Source organism: Penicillium taxi (assembly GCF_028828555.1).
Source record: "Penicillium taxi strain IBT 34144 chromosome Unknown utg000005l_segment0_segment0, whole genome shotgun sequence".
In the NCBI taxonomy this organism is placed as follows: Eukaryota; Fungi; Ascomycota; class Eurotiomycetes; order Eurotiales; family Aspergillaceae; genus Penicillium; species Penicillium taxi.
This window is the reverse complement of record NW_026643207.1, coordinates 4,383,267-4,402,074: the sequence shown is the minus strand read 5'-3', so window position 1 is coordinate 4,402,074 and position 18,808 is coordinate 4,383,267. Positions and strand designations below refer to the sequence as shown.

General features: G+C 44.9%; 5 protein-coding genes across 5 annotated transcripts; 4 read left to right on the top strand and 1 right to left on the bottom strand.

The window, feature by feature from the left end:
- Positions 1-4,301: 4,301 nt before the first annotated feature.
- N7495_008913 (SWIRM domain-containing protein) lies at positions 4,302-5,441 on the top strand (the record flags this gene model as incomplete). The annotated part of the gene is made up of 1 exon (XM_057211564.1): positions 4,302-5,441. One exon carries the CDS (start codon positions 4,302-4,304, stop codon positions 5,439-5,441), a length of 1,140 nt encoding a protein of 379 aa, XP_057061107.1.
- An 873-nt stretch (positions 5,442-6,314) lies between these two features.
- On the top strand, positions 6,315-7,845 carry N7495_008912 (CDC50/LEM3 family protein; the record flags this gene model as incomplete). The annotated part of the gene is made up of 5 exons (XM_057211563.1): positions 6,315-6,515; positions 6,541-6,696; positions 6,756-7,467; positions 7,521-7,683; positions 7,746-7,845. 5 exons carry the CDS (start codon positions 6,315-6,317, stop codon positions 7,843-7,845), a joined length of 1,332 nt encoding a protein of 443 aa, XP_057061106.1.
- Positions 7,846-8,666: 821 nt separating this feature from the next.
- On the top strand, positions 8,667-9,662 carry N7495_008911 (zinc metalloprotease; the record flags this gene model as incomplete). Its single annotated transcript, XM_057211562.1, has 2 exons — positions 8,667-8,951; positions 9,003-9,662. The coding sequence occupies 2 exons, from the start codon at positions 8,667-8,669 to the stop codon at positions 9,660-9,662; spliced, it is 945 nt and encodes a 314-aa protein (XP_057061105.1).
- Positions 9,663-9,941: 279 nt separating this feature from the next.
- spt16 (chromatin-remodeling protein SPT16) lies at positions 9,942-13,337 on the bottom strand (the record flags this gene model as incomplete). The annotated part of the gene is made up of 7 exons (XM_057211561.1): positions 9,942-10,430; positions 10,485-11,083; positions 11,136-12,558; positions 12,619-12,771; positions 12,835-12,956; positions 13,017-13,101; positions 13,155-13,337. The coding sequence occupies 7 exons, from the start codon at positions 13,335-13,337 to the stop codon at positions 9,942-9,944; spliced, it is 3,054 nt and encodes a 1,017-aa protein (XP_057061104.1).
- A 533-nt stretch (positions 13,338-13,870) lies between these two features.
- On the top strand, positions 13,871-18,274 carry N7495_008909 (putative MFS monosaccharide transporter; the record flags this gene model as incomplete). Its single annotated transcript, XM_057211560.1, has 10 exons — positions 13,871-14,052; positions 14,117-14,123; positions 14,205-14,353; positions 14,425-15,254; positions 15,812-16,307; positions 16,366-16,443; positions 16,493-16,781; positions 16,840-17,033; positions 17,090-17,802; positions 17,880-18,274. 10 exons carry the CDS (start codon positions 13,871-13,873, stop codon positions 18,272-18,274), a joined length of 3,333 nt encoding a protein of 1,110 aa, XP_057061103.1.
- Between the last annotated feature and the right edge of the window lie 534 nt (positions 18,275-18,808).

Below are 18,808 nucleotides of genomic sequence, written 5' to 3'. Positions count from 1 at the left end.
AGCTCCAACTAACCACTACTCAACACCGTAGACAAACCCCCAAGTATAGTGGTCTCTATATTACTGAATATTGTGGTTGTTGTGAAGTCCGTCTTTTCATTGATGGAGAGAGCTAGCTACTTATAGTATATGGGTGCTCCTCTGTCCTGGACGAATTCGTCCGAGACAGAAGAGACGGTGAAGACGGGACATTACTGTCGCGAATGCACATAGCTCAAGGGTGTCGTTTGCGATGAATGCATATCGTTCAAGGATGCCGTGATATACTAATCTAGTTCCTCCAAGTGGTTATTCCGAACCGAGACTGCCTTGGCAGAAGCTTTTCGGCCGAAATAATTTCCGTATGTTGGCAGACTTGTTTCTCGGCTGTCGCAACAATTAGATATACATGAATTCTAATTATAAAAATCGTATTTTTAGCTAATAATTAGTATACTCTAAAAGAATATATATCCTTCTCTACAATTAGATATTACAGGTTAGTAAAAGTTATTATAAATTTTTTTTTTTTTCAATAATAAAGAGCATTTTAATAAATTATTACTGTAGTTTGATTTACTCAACTTTTTCTCTGTCTGTCTAGACTTGCTGGAATATTTTTAGGGCTTTATTTAATAAAGTGACCCCTACTTTTTAATAGAGGATCTTTTTCTTTTACAGAATCCTACATAGGTCTAGTGCCGTATTCTAATACTATACATAGCAGCTCCAAGTGGTACAACAAAGCACAACAGGTAGTATTTGACCATTCAAACCCAGCGGGAATCATTAGCGTTTGAATATGTTATGCTGCCACGGGAAGAGATCATGGAGGACAAAAGGGCCACTGAATCTGGAATATACATAGGCGGTTTTTTAAACTTTACAAATCAAATCCGACGGCAGAAAAAAACACCTTAGCTCTAAAGTTAGACATGTAGTGAGGTTTTAAATATAGCCACTTCGATATCAAAGTTTATAGATAGTTGAGTAATTTCTGGAAAAGATCCCACCTATATTCGTTTATAAGAATGCATAAAAATTATAATGATGTCCTAGAGTTATTTTTTATTCCTTCTCTCAATAAATTGTAAATTGAATAGAATAGGCTGTACTTTATCGATGAACATTATTTAAGATTTCTTGTAGACAGTCTAGTATCTTGCTGTAGTTACAGTATAGATATTCATAATAGAATATAATAATGACAATTATCTTAAAATTTTGATTGAATAATAAATTACGGTACATAAAAAACTTGCTGTTTTTTCCAATAAGAAGGCTAATAATAAGTGTCATGAATAAGAGCGTTAGAAGAGATGGGAACGGTGAGTAAATCTATCGATTTAAGCCTATTTAGAAAAGGTTACTCAATAATACCTAGTAATATAGCTAAGCCAATAGTTTATAATAACTCTATAGTGAGTAATTATAATTATTAAAAATTAAAGCAATCATCTTCATTTCTACTATAATAGATAGAAAGTCAGTCTCGCCAATTTATAGAGTTATGACCACCTTTTGATTAAATATACAAGTCCATATAGTATATGTAATTCATCGATATTGAAGAGGATATTTCTGATGTACTTCAACTAAACATTAGACATTATATATATCATAGAAGAAAAGGGAAACCTATTGATAAATGAATATCACCTCAGATGCTAGTATTTGCAACAACTAATTTTATGCAATACTAGAAAAGAGAATTCATTGGTAAAGTCTTTATTTATCAGAAGTTGTACGTAAAATTTCACTCATTGAGTACAAAATTTACTAAATCTCAATCTTATTAAAATAATTCTAAGGTTGTGTTATTTTTGTCTATTTTATATAGATATATATTAAAATCTGTAATCTAGAAGTAAGTATCTTTGAATTTTGAAATATGTGTGAAATCCAGTGATGATTTTTGAAAATTTAAAATCTAAAATCTTATCAAAATCGGGCGGGATTCGCGGCAAAAATCCAATTTCGTTATAAGTCCGGTCGTATTTATGAGGGAAAGATTTCCTGAATGAACAAGAGAAATTTCTGTGATAACGGGAAGATTCTTTAGCAGTGTAGTTTTGAGTATGTATATATCAAATACATGGTAGTGCTATATATGATGTGATGTTATCGATTGTAATCTCATACACACATATTTTATTTATTATTGGCGTCCTAAATAGGCAATTATTCCTGAGGCATAATATCCAGGAAATTTCCGAGCGGATCGGCCTACTTACGGCAAGAATGGGACCGAATGCCAAGCTTTCCATCTCTACTGGAGTGAATAGTCACGAAAAACTTTCCAAGGTCTAGATATATAGTTTTTTTAAATTGATTAATCAGATAATACCAGCTTATCTCACTCTCAGTGTTAGAACTTGTGGCTATTTCCATCGCTTTTCTCTCTTCAATCCATCTTCTCGTAACGTGCGCCATACGCTATACGGCTATGTTTATGTACATACCACTTGCGCAGCTCCACACTGTGTTCTAATTCCTCTTCCCTCCTTAGTCGATCCTCCCTAAACAGCTATATCTTCCCTAACCTTGGAAAGAGGATAAAAAGGGTGGAGGGACGACTAGTTATTGCTTCGGGAGAAGTTGAGAAGTAAGAAATTGCTCAGAAAGTCTAGGGTTCACCGCAGAACTAATATCTTAATGATAAACCAAGATATATCAATGCACCCAAAAGATGAATGACATTCTAATTTGAGGGCAGGTAGCATTCTGTGAGAACTGCAACTCCGGGCAGGAGCGGTATGGCAGCCTAGTATAATCCTGCAATACGTAAGATTGTGACCGGATTCGCTTATATGGTAGCTAGCGCACCGAATCTCGCCAAAACGTTAACTCATCTTTTCTCAATCCTGATGCATTCAACTTCTCGAGGTCCTAAAGTGTAGGAACAAAATGATACACTCCCCTCATTTACAATATTGGAGCTCTTGCTAGGGCGCCTGGACAGTTTACTCGTTCAATGCTCCCAAGCCCATTTACATTTGACCTCATATCTATTTTAACGTAGTCAGGTGCCAATTTACTGGTATGTACGATTTATCTCCTGCTGCCCAGTTGGGCTGAGGTTGCCAACACCCTTCAGGTGTGCAAGTCTGTAATGTCTAATATGTACCAAGAAGATATGGATGGAAGTTGCAAGGATATAGGATATTATTGTCTACCTTATATGTAGGAAGGAAAGTAGAAGTAAACAAGATCATGTGATGACGATAAAGATCAGATATTCCGATTATCAAAGTGGAGTCCGGGATGAAGATCATGTGCATGTCGGAAGCCGGATAAGAAATGATAGCGTCTTATCATTGTGGATCTATTGGATACCATTCAAGTTTAATAAGTGGAGTCTAAGGTGATCAAGAGTAGATATGACGATGAAGTCACAAGGTAATTTAATTTCGGATTTATTTCTGATCATAAATCGTCAGGAACAGGGTGAAATAACAGGGTCAAGGAACAGGGTAAAGGTGCAGGAAGAGGGAAAAAAAAGAGCTTGATATCCGGAATATGAAGTGTTTGAAAAGTAGGTGCCTAATAAGGAGGGGGCTGAAATCACATGTCGAACTGGGCGTCAATACACAATACGGTATCAATACGGTATACTAGTATTGTTAAATGACCAAAACAAAGGGAAGAAAGGGAAAAGGTCGAACCGTGGAATTGCCTCGTGAGTCAGACTAAAACAAGATAGAAGAGAAGAGAATTGACCAAAGAAAGACAAGTAAGAAAAAACAAGGCAACCTAGGGGGAAATCAGATTGAAGGTGGGAATGATTGGACGGAGTGCTTCACTCCTAGGGGATTGATTAACCTATAAGAGGATTGCCCGCAATAGGATAATGTTGTCATGAGGTGCTATGAGATGACAGATGACTCTTCTGATGTTGAACGCCACTTAAGTAAATTACAGATACAAATTACAAATACAAAATACCAAAACACAGCCCCCTGACTCATCCTACTCCGTTCTTATAAACTCGCCTTCCCTGAAACTCGGCCATTGACTTCTCTTATCCCCGTTGTAATTGCCACTGATCCTAAAAGGGTGCATTCACTTCCATTGACTTCCCACCCTTTCTGGTAATTGGACTTGATTTATTAAAGAATCTGAAAGAAAGAAACCAAAATACAACAATTACCTTTGTATATGATTTGAAATCTCATTGACCTTCTGATCTTACTTCTCTCTCGCTCTTTCTTCCCTTTTCCCCTCTCACCTCCCTCTCTCACCTCACCCCAAATCTCACTCATATCTTACATCTTACGTCTTACTCCCTGTATCTACACTTTCAACCCCCTTCCTATTGTGGAATGACATCGGGATTACAGGATCCGGGAAAACGTCCATTCATCATGAATCGTCTTCCTGTTTCTAGTTTGATGTCTCCTCCAGAGATGAAGCCACTGGAGGGCTTCCAATCGTCCCCATTAATCCAGAGAGACTCTACTTCACTGGATATCAAACTGCCTCCTATCTCAGCTGATCGCAAGCGAACCCAGTCTGAGATGGACTTGCCATCGCCCCCTGTTACCCCGTATACGGGTACCAAGAAGCAACCATCTCACACCGCAGAGCAGATTGACCGTGATGTGACTTCATCTCGGGATCCAGTCTTATTTCCTCGCCATGACTCTGTTGCTGCTGCTTCGGAGGAGCCCCTCTTCGGTCCCATTCCCCCTCCTGCTGCAGAGGCTTTGGTCGAGCAGCACATCAAGTCACATATGGCTAGGTTTGACAATAAACGCAACAAGCCTACCCGTGATGAGTATATGCTGGCGCTATCATGTGTGCCTATCGTTTCCACCCAGTATAACCGCAATCCGGTCGCTTGGGCCCGAGAGGAGCGGCAAACACTAGAGCGCCAGCTGCTCTTGATGCATCGCTACCGACCGAGCCATGTGGATACCAAATTGAAGAAGATCGCCCCCGCCCCTTTGAAGAAAGCTGGAGTGGTATCCCCGCGCGTCCAGCGCACCCGAGTCAAGAGAACCCCTAAATCTACCCCAAAGCATCAGACCTTGGATAACTTTGATTCTTCCCCTTCGGCCTCAAAACCTCGTACCCTAGGTACCAACCGTGATGACACCGATTTCCATGCCCTTCAAGATTACTCACCTTCGCTGGAGACGTTGGGCAACAACGTCAAGGCATTAAAGGCAGACTGGAAAGGGCAGATGTTGGATTTGAGCGATGACCCAGACCGGAGTCTTCTTAGTCTTGCTGAGGTTCATCTTGCTTCAACCCTCAGACTTTCTTGTGCAACATACCTGTGCAGTAAGCGTCGTATCTTCGAGGCTCGCCTGCGCGCCCTGGTCGTCGGCAAAGAGTTTCGCAAGACCGATGCCCAACAGGCATGCAAGATCGATGTCAACAAAGCTAGCAAGTTATGGACCGCCTACGACCGTGTCGGTTGGTTTAAACCCGAGCATTTTCAACAGTATTTGAACTGAGAGATATCTATTCGACTGAACTCTTTGCACTCCATGCACTAACCCTCAATTCTCTCAATCATCCCTCGTCTCACCTCACATTGGCATGTTATCTCACCCCACGAGAAACCGAGCCTAGCTTCTGGGTCCACCCAGTTATTAATACTCAGTTCTTCTGTGTGAACCCTAGAAGTTGATCCGGTAGATGTCCATATGACGCCGAACCATCCCAACAGTCTGATTTTGTGCTTTTTCCCCGCCCACTTAATGTCCGCTACGCTTCACGAAATGCCTTTCTTTTTCCCTTTTCTGATCACTCAACTCATCCATACACACAACAAGACCTCAATCTCTGTGAGATGTGATTGCTTCTAGGTTGATACTTGGCTCTTTTCGGTTGCTGGTGTTTGGTGTCTTTTGCTATTCCTTTTCATTTCCTTTTCTCCATCTAGAATGGCAGGTTTTGGGGCTCACATATCTGGTGTCTCTTATGACTTTTGTGTCTTCTTGTCACGTTTTTAATGTCCATTTTTTCCCTCCCTTTTTGGCTTTCTCGATGGTTCCTTTGACAAGATCAATAGGGACAACATGATACCCTGACCAGATACGATTCCTTTTTAAATGATATCCCCCTATTTTAAAGAAACTTCTCGTATTAAGCTCTCTTTAAACTTCAGATCCTCAAGCATATCTTCTATAAATATATTAGCTAAATCTGCGTGGCTTATAAACTACTGTAAATTGGTTCAAATGTGGGGCCGGCTGGACCGCCAATCCAATTTAACTCCGCCCATCGCCACCTTTTTCTGACGTCTATCCCTGTCATCTTCTCTTGAACATCTCTCCCCTACCCACCCTTTCTTCCTCTCACTATACGCGCAACACGCCAGAGCCATGTCACAGGGAGACGTGACGGGCGCCCAGTCCATCTCTGAACAGGAGCAGGTCAGGGCCTCCGAGGCTGATAAGAAGCCCAAGTCCCGACGACCCGCCAGTGCGTCCCCCTACAAAATCTCTCCAGGCCTCTTTTTCCCCGCTAACTTGCCATTAATGCTCAGATACCGCTTTCCGTCAGCAGCGCCTGAAAGCCTGGCAGTAAGTTTAAACCTTCCTGAGCCAGATGCCTCATTCCCCCCTCTTCCCGCCTTTTGCGCCTAAAATAACCAACACCTCCAATAGACCAATTTTGACCCCTAAAAGTGTTCTCCCTCTCTTCTTTATTGTGGGAATCATCTTTGCCCCTCTAGGTGGTGTCCTTATCTGGGCAAGCTCGTTGGTATGCATGATATAATTGCCAATCCGACACTACACAATCTGACGCGCCTCTTTCAACAGGTCCAAGAAATTAGCATCGACTATAGCGACTGTGTCATCTCAGCCCCAACTGACTCGGAGGAATATATTGCCGACAAAGTTTCCACAACATTCAAAGCACAGTCGAGCCAAACCCCTTCATGGAAGAAAACGTGGAATGCGACAGCGAACACATATGTTTGCCATCTCTACTTCGAAATCCCGGAATCAATGGGACCTCCCGTCTTCATGTACTACCGTCTTACGAATTTCTACCAAAACCACCGTCGATACGTGCAGTCTATGGATATGGACCAATTGAAGGGTATCGCAGTTCCAAGCCACACGATTCACACCGGCAACTGTGACCCCCTTACCACTGATCCTGTTTCCAAGAAGCCGTACTATCCCTGTGGCCTGGTCGCAAACTCCCGGTTCAATGACTCTATCCAAAGCCCTATCCTTCTAGCTAACGAACCGACTACCTATCAAATGACCAAGAAAGGAATTGCATGGGAGAGTGACAAGGCGTTGATCAAGAAGACCAATTACCTGGCATCGGATGTCATTCCTCCTCCAAATTGGTCGAGCTATAACGGCTCGTACACTAATGAGACTATACCGAATCTTACCGATGATGAGGATTTCATGGTTTGGATGAGAACCGCTGGTCTGCCATTCTTCAGCAAGCTCGCTCTCAGGAATGATGATTCTTCCATGCAGAAGGGGTCTTACCAATTGGATATCATTGATCGTAGGTTCCAATCTCTTTACTATTACTGAATACCTTACTAATATCAAATTCAGAATTCAATGTTACCGAGTACGACGGGACAAAGTCCATTTTGCTCTCCACCCGGACAGTGCTTGGTGGAAAAAATCCATTCATGGGAATCGCGTACGTGGTTGTCGGTGGAGTATGTGTGCTATTGGGAGCTCTGTTCACCGTCGCTCATCTAGTCCGGCCGAGGTAAATGATCCGTATCCCTTTGTTTCTCTGCACGAAAATACTTACCTATCTATTTTTATTAGAAAATTGGGTGACCACACTTATCTGACCTGGGATTCCACTAACCAACCTAGTACGGCTATGGCTACAGGGCGGGATGACAGAATGCGATCCAGTGCCTAGGTCACTGGTCCTATTTTATCTGTCTAATATCATTCTTTTCACTATTGCATGGGTTGATATTGTGAATAAATAGGCGTTTAATATGGTGTTTTTATGTAATTATTGACTACATCTTCAGCTAAATTTTCTTGAATCTAGGCTCCCGAAGAATGCCCCTACCCTAAATGTGATATTTTCTTCATTATTACTTCATTGGAAATATCTCTCACCTCTCTACTCCTCGTATTCCTTTTTCTTTCCTATTTGTTTCGTCTTCTGATATCACGACTAAAAACCTCTATTCTGTTCGATCAATCTTCTTGCTGTTGAGTGTCCTCATCATCAACAAAGGAAGATGAAATCAATAGGGCCTCACACTATTGTCCTTGGTTTTGGTGAAAATATAGGCTGCTTCTACGAGGAGAAGCCCATTCCTTGCGACACTTAGATTAAACGCACCAAGTTCAGGATGAGAGAATATCAAAAACCGCCTTGGGATCAACAAGCGAAGAAGACCTCCATGGTAACAATTAAGCATTCTTTCTTCTATATCCCTCTGTAACCTCATCCAGTTCGTTGAGGAATTACTGGACTTCCGATCAACATTCAACAGTTGGCACATTTATCTCCACTAAGTCATGTTCTGGGTCGATCTTCGCCTTTGATGAATGCCCCTTGCTTGGACACATACATTCCACCTTGACGCAGCATTCTTCAGACTCATGGCATAGTCAGCGAGATTCAGGGAGCTAGCAGACCATTGTGGCCATATAGCGAATAGATCGCAAGTCCCCTTTCGTTCATGGACGGGGTTTGTACCAGGGCACGCACTTTTCACCAATATGGGTTGTCACTCCTTTGCATCGCTCGTGGTTATTGTCGCAACCATTTTCCTTCTGCAGGTACACTGCAGCCCCATCATATCTCACGTTCGCGGTATCTGCGCCACTGAGAATCCAGACGCGTCTTTCTTAAATTCACTCCTTCAAGTCAAAAGCGATGAGGCCCGATTGATTCCTGCTGGGTCGGAGGCTCGTCAGAGCCCCATAGAGATCGAAACATGGTTCCATATCATCAGCAGCAGGTCAGAAGTGAGCCAGGTCTCTGATGACATGATTAATTCTCAGGTTTGACTTCCCTACACCTCATATATATACGACAACACTAAAACACCATAGCTTGCTATCTTGCAAAATGCATACGAAGATGCCGATATCACTTATCGGCTCCGAGGTATCACCCGCCATGTCAATGATCTTTGGGCCCAAAACGGTGACGATCTGGGAATGAAGCAAGCAGTGCGACAGGGAACCTACCAAACCTTGAACGTGTATTTCCAAACCGATCTTCGAGCCTCTGTAGGACAAGACGGACGCATCGACAATGGCGGAACCATCAAGCCCAAAGACCTCGCTACTAGTGTCTTGGGCTTCTGTACCTTACCCGATCCGCAAGTAAATGCATCAAGCTCACCCACCGACTATGTTAAGGATGGTTGTAACATCTTAGCCAAAACGATGCCTGGCGGGTCACTGGATCTATACAATCGCGGCGGAACCGCTATTCACGAGATTGGCCACTGGAATGGCCTCTTGCATACCTTCCAGGGCGAGTCATGCTCTGGAGACAACCCTGGAGACTATATTCCCGATACACCACAGCAGTATTCCCCTACGGATGGATGCCCAGTTCGAAGAGATTCGTGTCCTAGCCTCCCAGGAGTCGACTTGGTCCACAATTTCATGGACTACTCATCTGATGTCTGTTATGAGAGCTTCACCCCGGGTCAGATCCAACGGATGAGGAGTATGTGGGCCGCAATGCGCGCAGGCAAATAATTGTAAAATGCAGAGCTCGATCGGGGATCGATATGTTGGAAATTTACTTTACTAGCATAGTAGGCTTTGGAAAATGTGAATAACATTTCACTCAGAGCATTGTCGCCAAAATACGAGTTTTAGCCGCCGTTTCTGAAATCCAAAATGAGTAATGAGTACTATTTTAACTCGAAGTAGAAGAAAATCACACGAGGGGACATTTTATTCCATTATTGTTTAGTTCAATTTGAACGAGGTGAATTCGGACATTGTACATGAGCTATCGAAACACAGACCGAACTAGCGCTTGCGCTTGGTACCACGGTCATCATCTGCCATATTGATCTCTCGATCCTGGCGTTTGGCTTTCTTCTCAAGCTCATCCCAGTCCTCACCGCTCTCCTCATCACCACTGTCTTCCTCGCTTGCATCAGCACTAGCATCGTCATCAAAGTCGCTGTCTTCCTCGGAACTTTCGGAGGCAGCTTCCAACTCGGAATCGCTCAACTCATACGCCGACTCTTCTTCCTCATCAGAGCCCTCGTCATCGGATTCTGCCGCCAAGAAGGACCAGCCACCGTCAATGAAGAAGTGGTGGGGGTCACTGGACACTGTTTTCATGATGGTGCCCCAGTTCAGGTTCAGCGGGCCATCGGTGAAAGCAATGTCAACGGAGTCAAGCCAGTCCTTGACACTTTCAAGTGCCTCCATTGGAATCGTATTGACATGGACCGGGGGTCGAAGGAAATCCTTGAAAACGAAGACAAGATCGAAATTTTTGAGTCCGAACTATAATCATGTTAGCAATGAGGGTTCTGGGCATGAACCGTCGTGTCGACATACCTGAACTCGCTCAAGATGAGCAATCTCAATTTCATTAAGGGTAAGCACCATGAAAGGTGGCTCGGTGAGTTGCACGAGGGCATCTGTTGTGGGCTGAATCAAGACGTTGGAGCGGCTAGGCACGCCAGTGAAGCCAATCTCTCGGAATGGGATATCAACATCCACACCCTCCTCCTTTCCGGCATCGGCGATTTTCTCTGCGAATGCCTTGAACTCGCGGTCAAGTGCGGCTCTCCGACGTCTTTCTTCTTGCTCAGCCTCAAATTCCTCCTCATCTCCATACCGATTTTTGCGTCTACGATTGCCAGTTTCGTCAAACTGCATGTCAGTAGCCTCACGGTAAAACTGTACATCTCGAGTCTTTTTCTTTCCGATCATGATAGGGGTCTTGAGGTGCACATGGATAAGCACGATCATTTCATGAGCACATGGCTGGAAAAAGAGATGTTTGACGTTGCTGAAGAGCACATCAACATGATCACTGCGGAAAGGAGACACGTACCGGAGACCGTTCTGATGGATCTCCACTTCTCCCGGTACTCGTTTGCCATCAAGCATAGGCCGAAGGAACACATCAGGCAGTTTGGTGGGACGCCGGTCTGTATTCATTTTAGCAACAACGCAAGATTTTTAGGTATATAAGCAACTCACTTCGAATCTCCACAAGCTTGTCTTGTTCCACCACATCCTCCAACTCCTTCTTCTCCTGCTCCCGTCGCAACGCAGTCTTACGTAGTTCGGTAATATCACTTGCAACCTTCGCCATCCGATCAGCATCTTTGGATCGCAGTGTCAAGTTTCGAACAAAGTGAGCGGATGGGTCTTCAAAGGGCTGGTCATCCTTTCTGCCGACACCTTGACCAGGAGAGAGGAAATTGATACGAAGATAGGCATATTCGCCCTCGTCACTCTTGCTGGCGTTCTTGATTGTATTGATGTGGAATGGCACTGGCCGACCCATGATTGGCACAATGATAGTCGCAGCCCGTTGATCAACGTATACCACAAGATCCTTGACCTTGGAAGGAAGTTGGTTGTCTCTTTTGTAGGATTCAAACCGTTTGAACTTCTTCTGAGTCACGCCATTATTATCTCCGGTAGTATTTGCGTACTTGGCCAGTCCTTCCTTGGTCTTCTTGGTGGCCAATTCTTTTTGGTGCTCACGACGACGGGCTTCGGATCCATCTTGGAGATTGGCTTGTCTGTCGGTACGAAGCTTTCCGCGGGTTGGGTTAGTACTCACCACGGCACTGGCCTTTGGTTCCTTTTTCTCCTTGACGGGCTTTTCGGGCTCATCGTCACCAAAGTAGAATGAGACCGAGTCCATGTCAATGCCAGCATCTTTAGTGAAGTTATGAGGACCGTTTTCTCCCACGCGGACTGTGTCAGTGATAACCATGGAGTAGGTACGATTGCCCTTGGCATCATCATCCTTGACGTCTGTCAGCCCAACAGTGATGGTCAGGGTCATGCCATTCTTCAACACACGGTTGTTTTTGGCATTGATGACCATGTTCGAGTCCCGTAGTTCGATGCCAATGCCTGCTCCAAAGCTCTTAATCAAATGGGACTCGAGCTCCGGTTTCTTGGCTCGTACAAGGGTCAAGGCCTTGCTGTGTACATCTTTTGCCACTACTCCGTCGCGAATTTCCTTGAGAACCGTCTCATGGAGGTTGACCAGGAAAGAGTAATTTCCTTCCTGAGATTTGCTGGGATCCACCAAATATGTACGCGCAATCAGCGCGCTGTATGTTTTGTAACGGATTCCAAAGCTGCAAATAATGATACCAGCCTCGAGATTCTTGTTGTCCGATTTGGCAGTCAACTTGAGGTCATATGTACCACCACTCTGGATAACGGGCTCATGAGACCAGTCAATCTGCTCTGGGTCAAATTCACCCGAAAGGCGGGCAGTCTTTTTGAAAAACTTGACATCGTCGACTTTGTTATCGACTTTGGCGGCAAGGGCTTTGTGAGTGATTTGCTTTTCCTCGTCAAGCAATCCAGACATCTCATCCACAAAGTATTCCGACATCAGAGCACTGCATGCTCGGGATGCATTGCGAATGGCAATCTATTACCTCCGTCAGAAATTTCTCTTGAAGTTATCACGAGGTCACAATATTAATCTTACCAGCTCCTCAGGATCTTTGATAGAAAGGACGGCCGAAAGAGCAGGTGTGACATCAACTTCCTCCACATCCTTTGAAATAGCTTCCAATGCGCGTTTCCAATCATCAGCGAATGGCCCAATTGTGGTATTGTTAGATAAGGTTCCGACTTTTTTCTGTGATTCAAAAGGTGATAGTGAGCTTTAGTTCCTGAGTAATGCTATAAGAAAAGGACTCACGCCTGCAGTCTTGATACAATCGATGCATTTTTCGAAAGCTCTGGTTTTAGACTCTGGGTCTTTGGTCACCACTAGAATCTCAAGAGGGATCTTGCCGCCCTTCAAGGGTTCCAAGATCTCGGCTGCAAATTCCTTATATTAGTCAAGTGGAATATGGCTGAACTGAGCGTTGTATTCATTACCTTTCTTCGGCGTAGTCACCACCAGTAGAGTTTCTGTGGTGAGGACAAAAAGAGTAGTTGGAAATTCGTATCCGAGAAGCCAGAACTGATGACAATATAGTTAGTAGAGGAATGGCATAAACGCAGGATATTACATACGTTCAAGGCCTTGTTTTTCGGGAAGTTACTCTCATCCCTATCGGTCTTGCCCATAAGGATGACGATTGAATCAATGCCCCCAAAAAGGGTATTTCCCGAGCGCTTGTCTGCCTTCCATGACGAAACCAAGTTGGACAGATGGGTGGAAAATGTGGTTTTATCGATCACGACCTTATCGGCCATGTTGAGCGGAGAGAAAGGTCTGCTAGCAAGATCTGCTAGCAGCAGCAAGAGCCTCGGAAAATGAAGTTGAACCAAGAATTCAAGTCGCCTTCAATAAGGGAGTTGAAATAGGGTGGAAAGAGGGAGACAAGGGGTCGCGAAATGAGGATGGAAGGATAAAGGGAAGACTGATGGGGGTTGGGGGTAAATCCCTGGTGTAGGAAGGAAGAAAGGAACAACGCGAAAAGCGCGTTTGTCTTCAGCCGTGTACAGAGAGAGCGAGAGCTACCGCCTAGTTTTGCCTCTTGCGGGAAAGTGGCCCCGCAACGAACTTGTAAAGCTCTTGCTTCCTTGCTTCCTCTTCCTTTTCTCCACAGTCTCAACGACTGCAAGCTCAAAGATGTTTTTCTTAGTTGCTTCTTTTCTTTGAGATCTCTGTGTACGAAAAAAAACACGACAAAGAAAAGACCCTAAGCTAAATTGGTCTATGGTAGACTATATCTTCAAGCTCAGGGACCACGATGCGATGTTTGCTCTGAGGAGCCCTATAAACGATGACATCGATGAATCCCATCTATCTTGAACCCCATATTCCCGATCCAAATAACCCTCGAAGAAAGTCGCGAAATGATGCGGCGACCGGAGCATCCGCTGCGGGTGTACGCGCGCTGAGTGCGCAGATGGTGGCCTTCTACTTCAGAGCACCTATCAAAGCCTTTTTCCGCACTCGAGTTGAGTATGATAGCTTGGTCCTTTTCTCAACTCTGATGTAATTTGGCTATGCTAACCTCTGGACCTAGTTATATGGTATCTTTACTCCCTTCGACTCGCTCACGTTTTCGCAGGCATTTATACTGACAATCTCCTCTCTTCTTCTCATTTGAACAGGCTTTTGCAAGGGCTGTCAATCCTCGTGTTGCTGAGGGAAAATGGTCATTACATACTACAACTCCGGGGTTATTGCTTCATGCTGTTCGAACATATGGGTGGCAGTTTATTCCGAATCAAGTCTTACCGCCTCTACTGGCGAATGCAGGGTGAGCCACTCTGCAAGACCTGTGTGAGGTTTTAATATCTGACTTTTTTTCTTTTTTTTTCCTTTTGATAGAGTTGGTGCCGTTCTCTACACGTCTTACCTTCAGGTGCTCGGAGCCCTCCATGAACCTATCTCCCAGGGGCAAAAACGTGTTTGGCCTCCTCCTACTCCTCTAGCAACCTTTACAGCTGGGTTTACAGCAGGCACAATCCAGTCTCTTATTGCAGCACCTCTAGATGCCCTACAGGTCCGCCTACAGATCAGCGACATGCTGGAAGGACAGTATAGAAGCATGTGGCACTACGGGCACCACAAACTTAACCAGATCGGCCTTCGGGGAGTCTTTGCTGGCTGGGGTCTCTCCTTTCTGCGGGACGCGTTCGGATATGCCGTCTTCTTCTCGTCATTCGAGTATATCAAGTCACAGTCATATTACTCTTTCATCACGTGGTATTATGGATCCTTGCACCCTGCGCACCTGGAAAGTCTCCCATCACCTGGGTCTAGTGACCGGGGTGTGCCTCTTATCAAGCCCCACTATGCACTTGAACCGTGCTTTCTCATGCTGGCTGGAGCGGTAGCATCTGTGGCCCAACAAGCCATTCAGCATCCGTTGAGTCGGATTCAGGCGCTTCATCTCGGCCGGCTAGAGTATCTCGATCATCAAGCAAGTCTCGATCCATCACGGCAGCAGATGTTGAGGCTCTATTACCACGCCTATCAAGAGACATGGAAGCGATGCCGACGTAAGGCTGCGCGAGCTGGAGGTCTGATGCGGTGGCTGTTCCAAGGGTTTGTGAGCAGCTCAATCCGGCAGGTTCCCAGTACAAGTGCGGGCCTGGTCATATTTGAGCTTGTCCGTCGTCGATATGCGAGTATGGCAGATGCTGTGCACATCCAGAGTGATGGATATGATATCCTTCTTACATAGATCTTGTTTCGTTATGTTTGCTGACCATCAGATGTATATAGTAGATTGTGCTACACATGATACCCGATCGATTTGAAGACACTAGATACTATTCTATGAAGGAGGTCAGAAAACAATATACAATAGATAAAGTCGTAGTGATCGTGTAGTCAGCTATCAGGATGCGGAGGTCCACTGCGGGTCTTTGACGTAGGGATTCCTTTTCCCTCGAAACACCTACCCCGTATTCTCCCTTTTCTACTCCTACTACCACTCACATACTCATATAACAGCTTTATATCTTCTGAATTTTAACATCCAATTACCGGTCGTGTAACACATCATCTGCACGTTGTTCAATCCCTTGACCCTTTTTTTTCCTTTTCGGCTGTACAGTGTAATCATTCTTCCCATTCGTCCATTTCCCCTCCCGAGATCCCCTTTCCCCCAAAAATTGCCAAAATTGTTCTAGTTTTACCTGCTACTTCGATTCAAGTGGGCTCTCTCATTTACCCCATCGTGACCACTTAGTGGCGTGTTCATGACAAGAGGGCCGTGGCCTGCGTAAGAAAGAACTCGGCTCTCTTATATCTCAGGCTTCCTGGGAAGCCTCCATCGTCATCATTCCGCCTTCAAAGATTCCACCTACCCCACGCGCCATCCCTCTTCGATCACTTTCAAAATCTCCAGACTCTATCAGTAAAAAGGGTAGACGTTCATCTGTTGCTCGCTCCACCGAGTCGGATTTCTCTATCTGGTCAGATACCGGTGACCTCGCCGAGCAGCTCGCTGAAGAGGTTCCGCTTCAACCTCAACTCCACGAGTCCTCTAATCGAGAACTATTGGGACAATCCCAGCGGAGCCCCTCTAAGCGAGTTCACTATCCACCAGATTTAGAGTACGACCATTTGGTCAAGGAAAAAATCCAAATACCAACACCCACGCCGCGACGAATATCCAGAGCGGAACGTATCATAGCCACCATCATGTCCCCCGGTAATGGGCAAAATGCCCAAATCCATGGCCTGGTGGGCAAACCATTACTGTGAGTCTTTCTCGTCACATTCTTCATTGGGTAACAGCTTGCTGACAGCTACACGTAGCTACTTTACAAGCGTCTTTGTATCTTTAGGTGTCTTTCTCTTCGGTTATGATCAAGGAGTCATGTCTGGAATTATCACGTCCGTTCCCCTCCCAGCATCGTAAAAGCATACCATTAACAAAAAACAGTGGTTGGTATTTTTATGATTACTTCGGTCAGCCCTCGCGAGCCACCATTGGCACAGTCGTGGCAATCCTAGAGGTCGGAGCCTTTGTAAGCTCGCTTCTGGTAGGTCGCATCGGCGACCTTATCGGCCGTCGAAGAACTATCCTTTATGGATCCTTCGTCTTTTTCATCGGTGGTGGTCTCCAATCTTTTGCGATCAGCATGCCGATGATGATGGTAGGGCGAATTATTGCTGGTCTCGGTGTTGGAGCTTTGTCGACAATCGTGCCTGTTTACCAGTCTGAGATATCGGTAAATACTTTTTCCATATCAACCTCCTCTGTAGGATTCGGGTGCTAATATCAGATAGCCTCCACACAACCGCGGCAAATTGGCTTGCATTGAATTCACTGGGAATATCGCCGGGTATGCAACTAGCGTTTGGGTCGACTACATCTGTAGTTACATCGAGTCTGACTTTTCATGGCGTCTACCACTTCTATGCCAGTGCGTCATGGGAGCTGCTCTTGGGATTGGAAGCCTGATCATTTGCGAGTCCCCCAGGTAAGATATTACTCAATGATCTCTATCAGTAGGCTGCATTTGACGTTTCAATCTAGGTGGCTTCTAGATAATGATCATGACGAGGAAGGTATGGTGGTGATTGCTAATCTATATGGCGAGGGTGACCTTCACAATGACAAGGCCCGACAAGAGTACCGAGAGATCAAGATGAACGTTCTCCTTCAGCGACAGGAAGGCGAAAGATCCTACAGCGACATGTTCCGCCGTTATAAAAAGAGAGTGTTGATTGCCATGTCGGCCCAGGCATTGGCTCAACTGAATGGGATCAATGTCATTTCATACTACGCTCCCCTTGTATTCGAGTCAGCCGGCTGGGCTGGTCGGGATGCAATTCTCATGACGGGCATCAATGGTATCACCTATTTACTCTCTACGATACCACCGTGGTATATTGTGGACCGCTGGGGCCGGCGGCCGATTCTTCTTTCGGGAGCCATCGCCATGTTGATTTCCCTATCTTTGATCTCCTACTTCATTTATATTGAAATTGCTGCTACTCCGATGCTCACTGTCATATTTGTCATGATTTACAATGCGTCATTTGGAGCATCATGGGGCCCAATTCCCTGGTTATACCCGCCTGAGATTTTACCCTTGAGCATCCGTGCCAAGGGAGCCAGTTTGAGCACTGCTTCTAACTGGGCCTTTAACTGGCTTGTTGGTGAAGTAACACCTGTACTTCAAAATGCGATTAAGTGGCGTCTGTACTTGGTACATGCCTTTTTCTGCGCATGTAGTTTTGTTGTTGGTAAGTTCGCCCTATTCCTTGTGAACAGGCTGAACACGTCCATTTGACCTGAACCTCATTAACTTCGTGTGTCTTAGTGTACTTCTTGTATCCCGAGACTAGTGGTGTCCGACTGGAGGATATGAATGTTCTGTTTGGAGATGCAACAACTGCGATGCCCACTCCAGCAACGGATGGCGAGCGTGGATCTCTCATGGGTGCTGGCTCACCCATTCCATCCCTTGATATTCGTCGGCAGTATGGTCAATTTGGTAATGAAAGTGCCATCCCAGGTCTCGACATAGACCCACCGCTTTTGAACCAAGATCACGATGGGCCCAACAAACCTGGACTCTCCAGTTCTCAACAGGGTAGCTCTCGAGGAGAAGGGTTTGGTGGCTGGATATCCAAAATGGTCAACCGACAACAAGCCGGTTCTACATCCCAAAGTTACAGCCGTCTTGAGCAGGGTGATCAGGTAGATGACGAATAGGTGGTGGCACGTCTTTGTTCTCATATTCAACTTCACTTTGTGAGGTGGATGGCCTTCGACTTCCCTCGCATGCCCCTAAAACTCTAATAAACTCCTTCATTTCCGGGTATATTCTTCTAAGGTTGATTTATTTGCTGATATTTTTTGCATGATGCGCCCCCTATCTTGTTTCTTTTATACACATATCTTGCCATTCCTGGTGTGGTTAAAGGGGGAACACGGACGGTGTTGGTTTGCCTGTTTATATCGGCCATGGATCCTAGATCAACTTCTATTTACCGATGGCTTGTATTCTGGCATATACTGATTACTTAGAATTGGTGTATTTGTATTTGTATCTGTGTCGATTTTGATCTGGGAATGTTTTGGGCCGATGTAATTAGTACTACTTACTGTGTTATAATTCTCTCATGATATCAATATCAGCCCATATTTCAATCCTTTTTATTTTCAGTTCATTCCAAACAAGGCTTATAATTATAATATGCAACACCAGTACCTTATAATTGTATGAGTGTCAATAGATCTGTAATG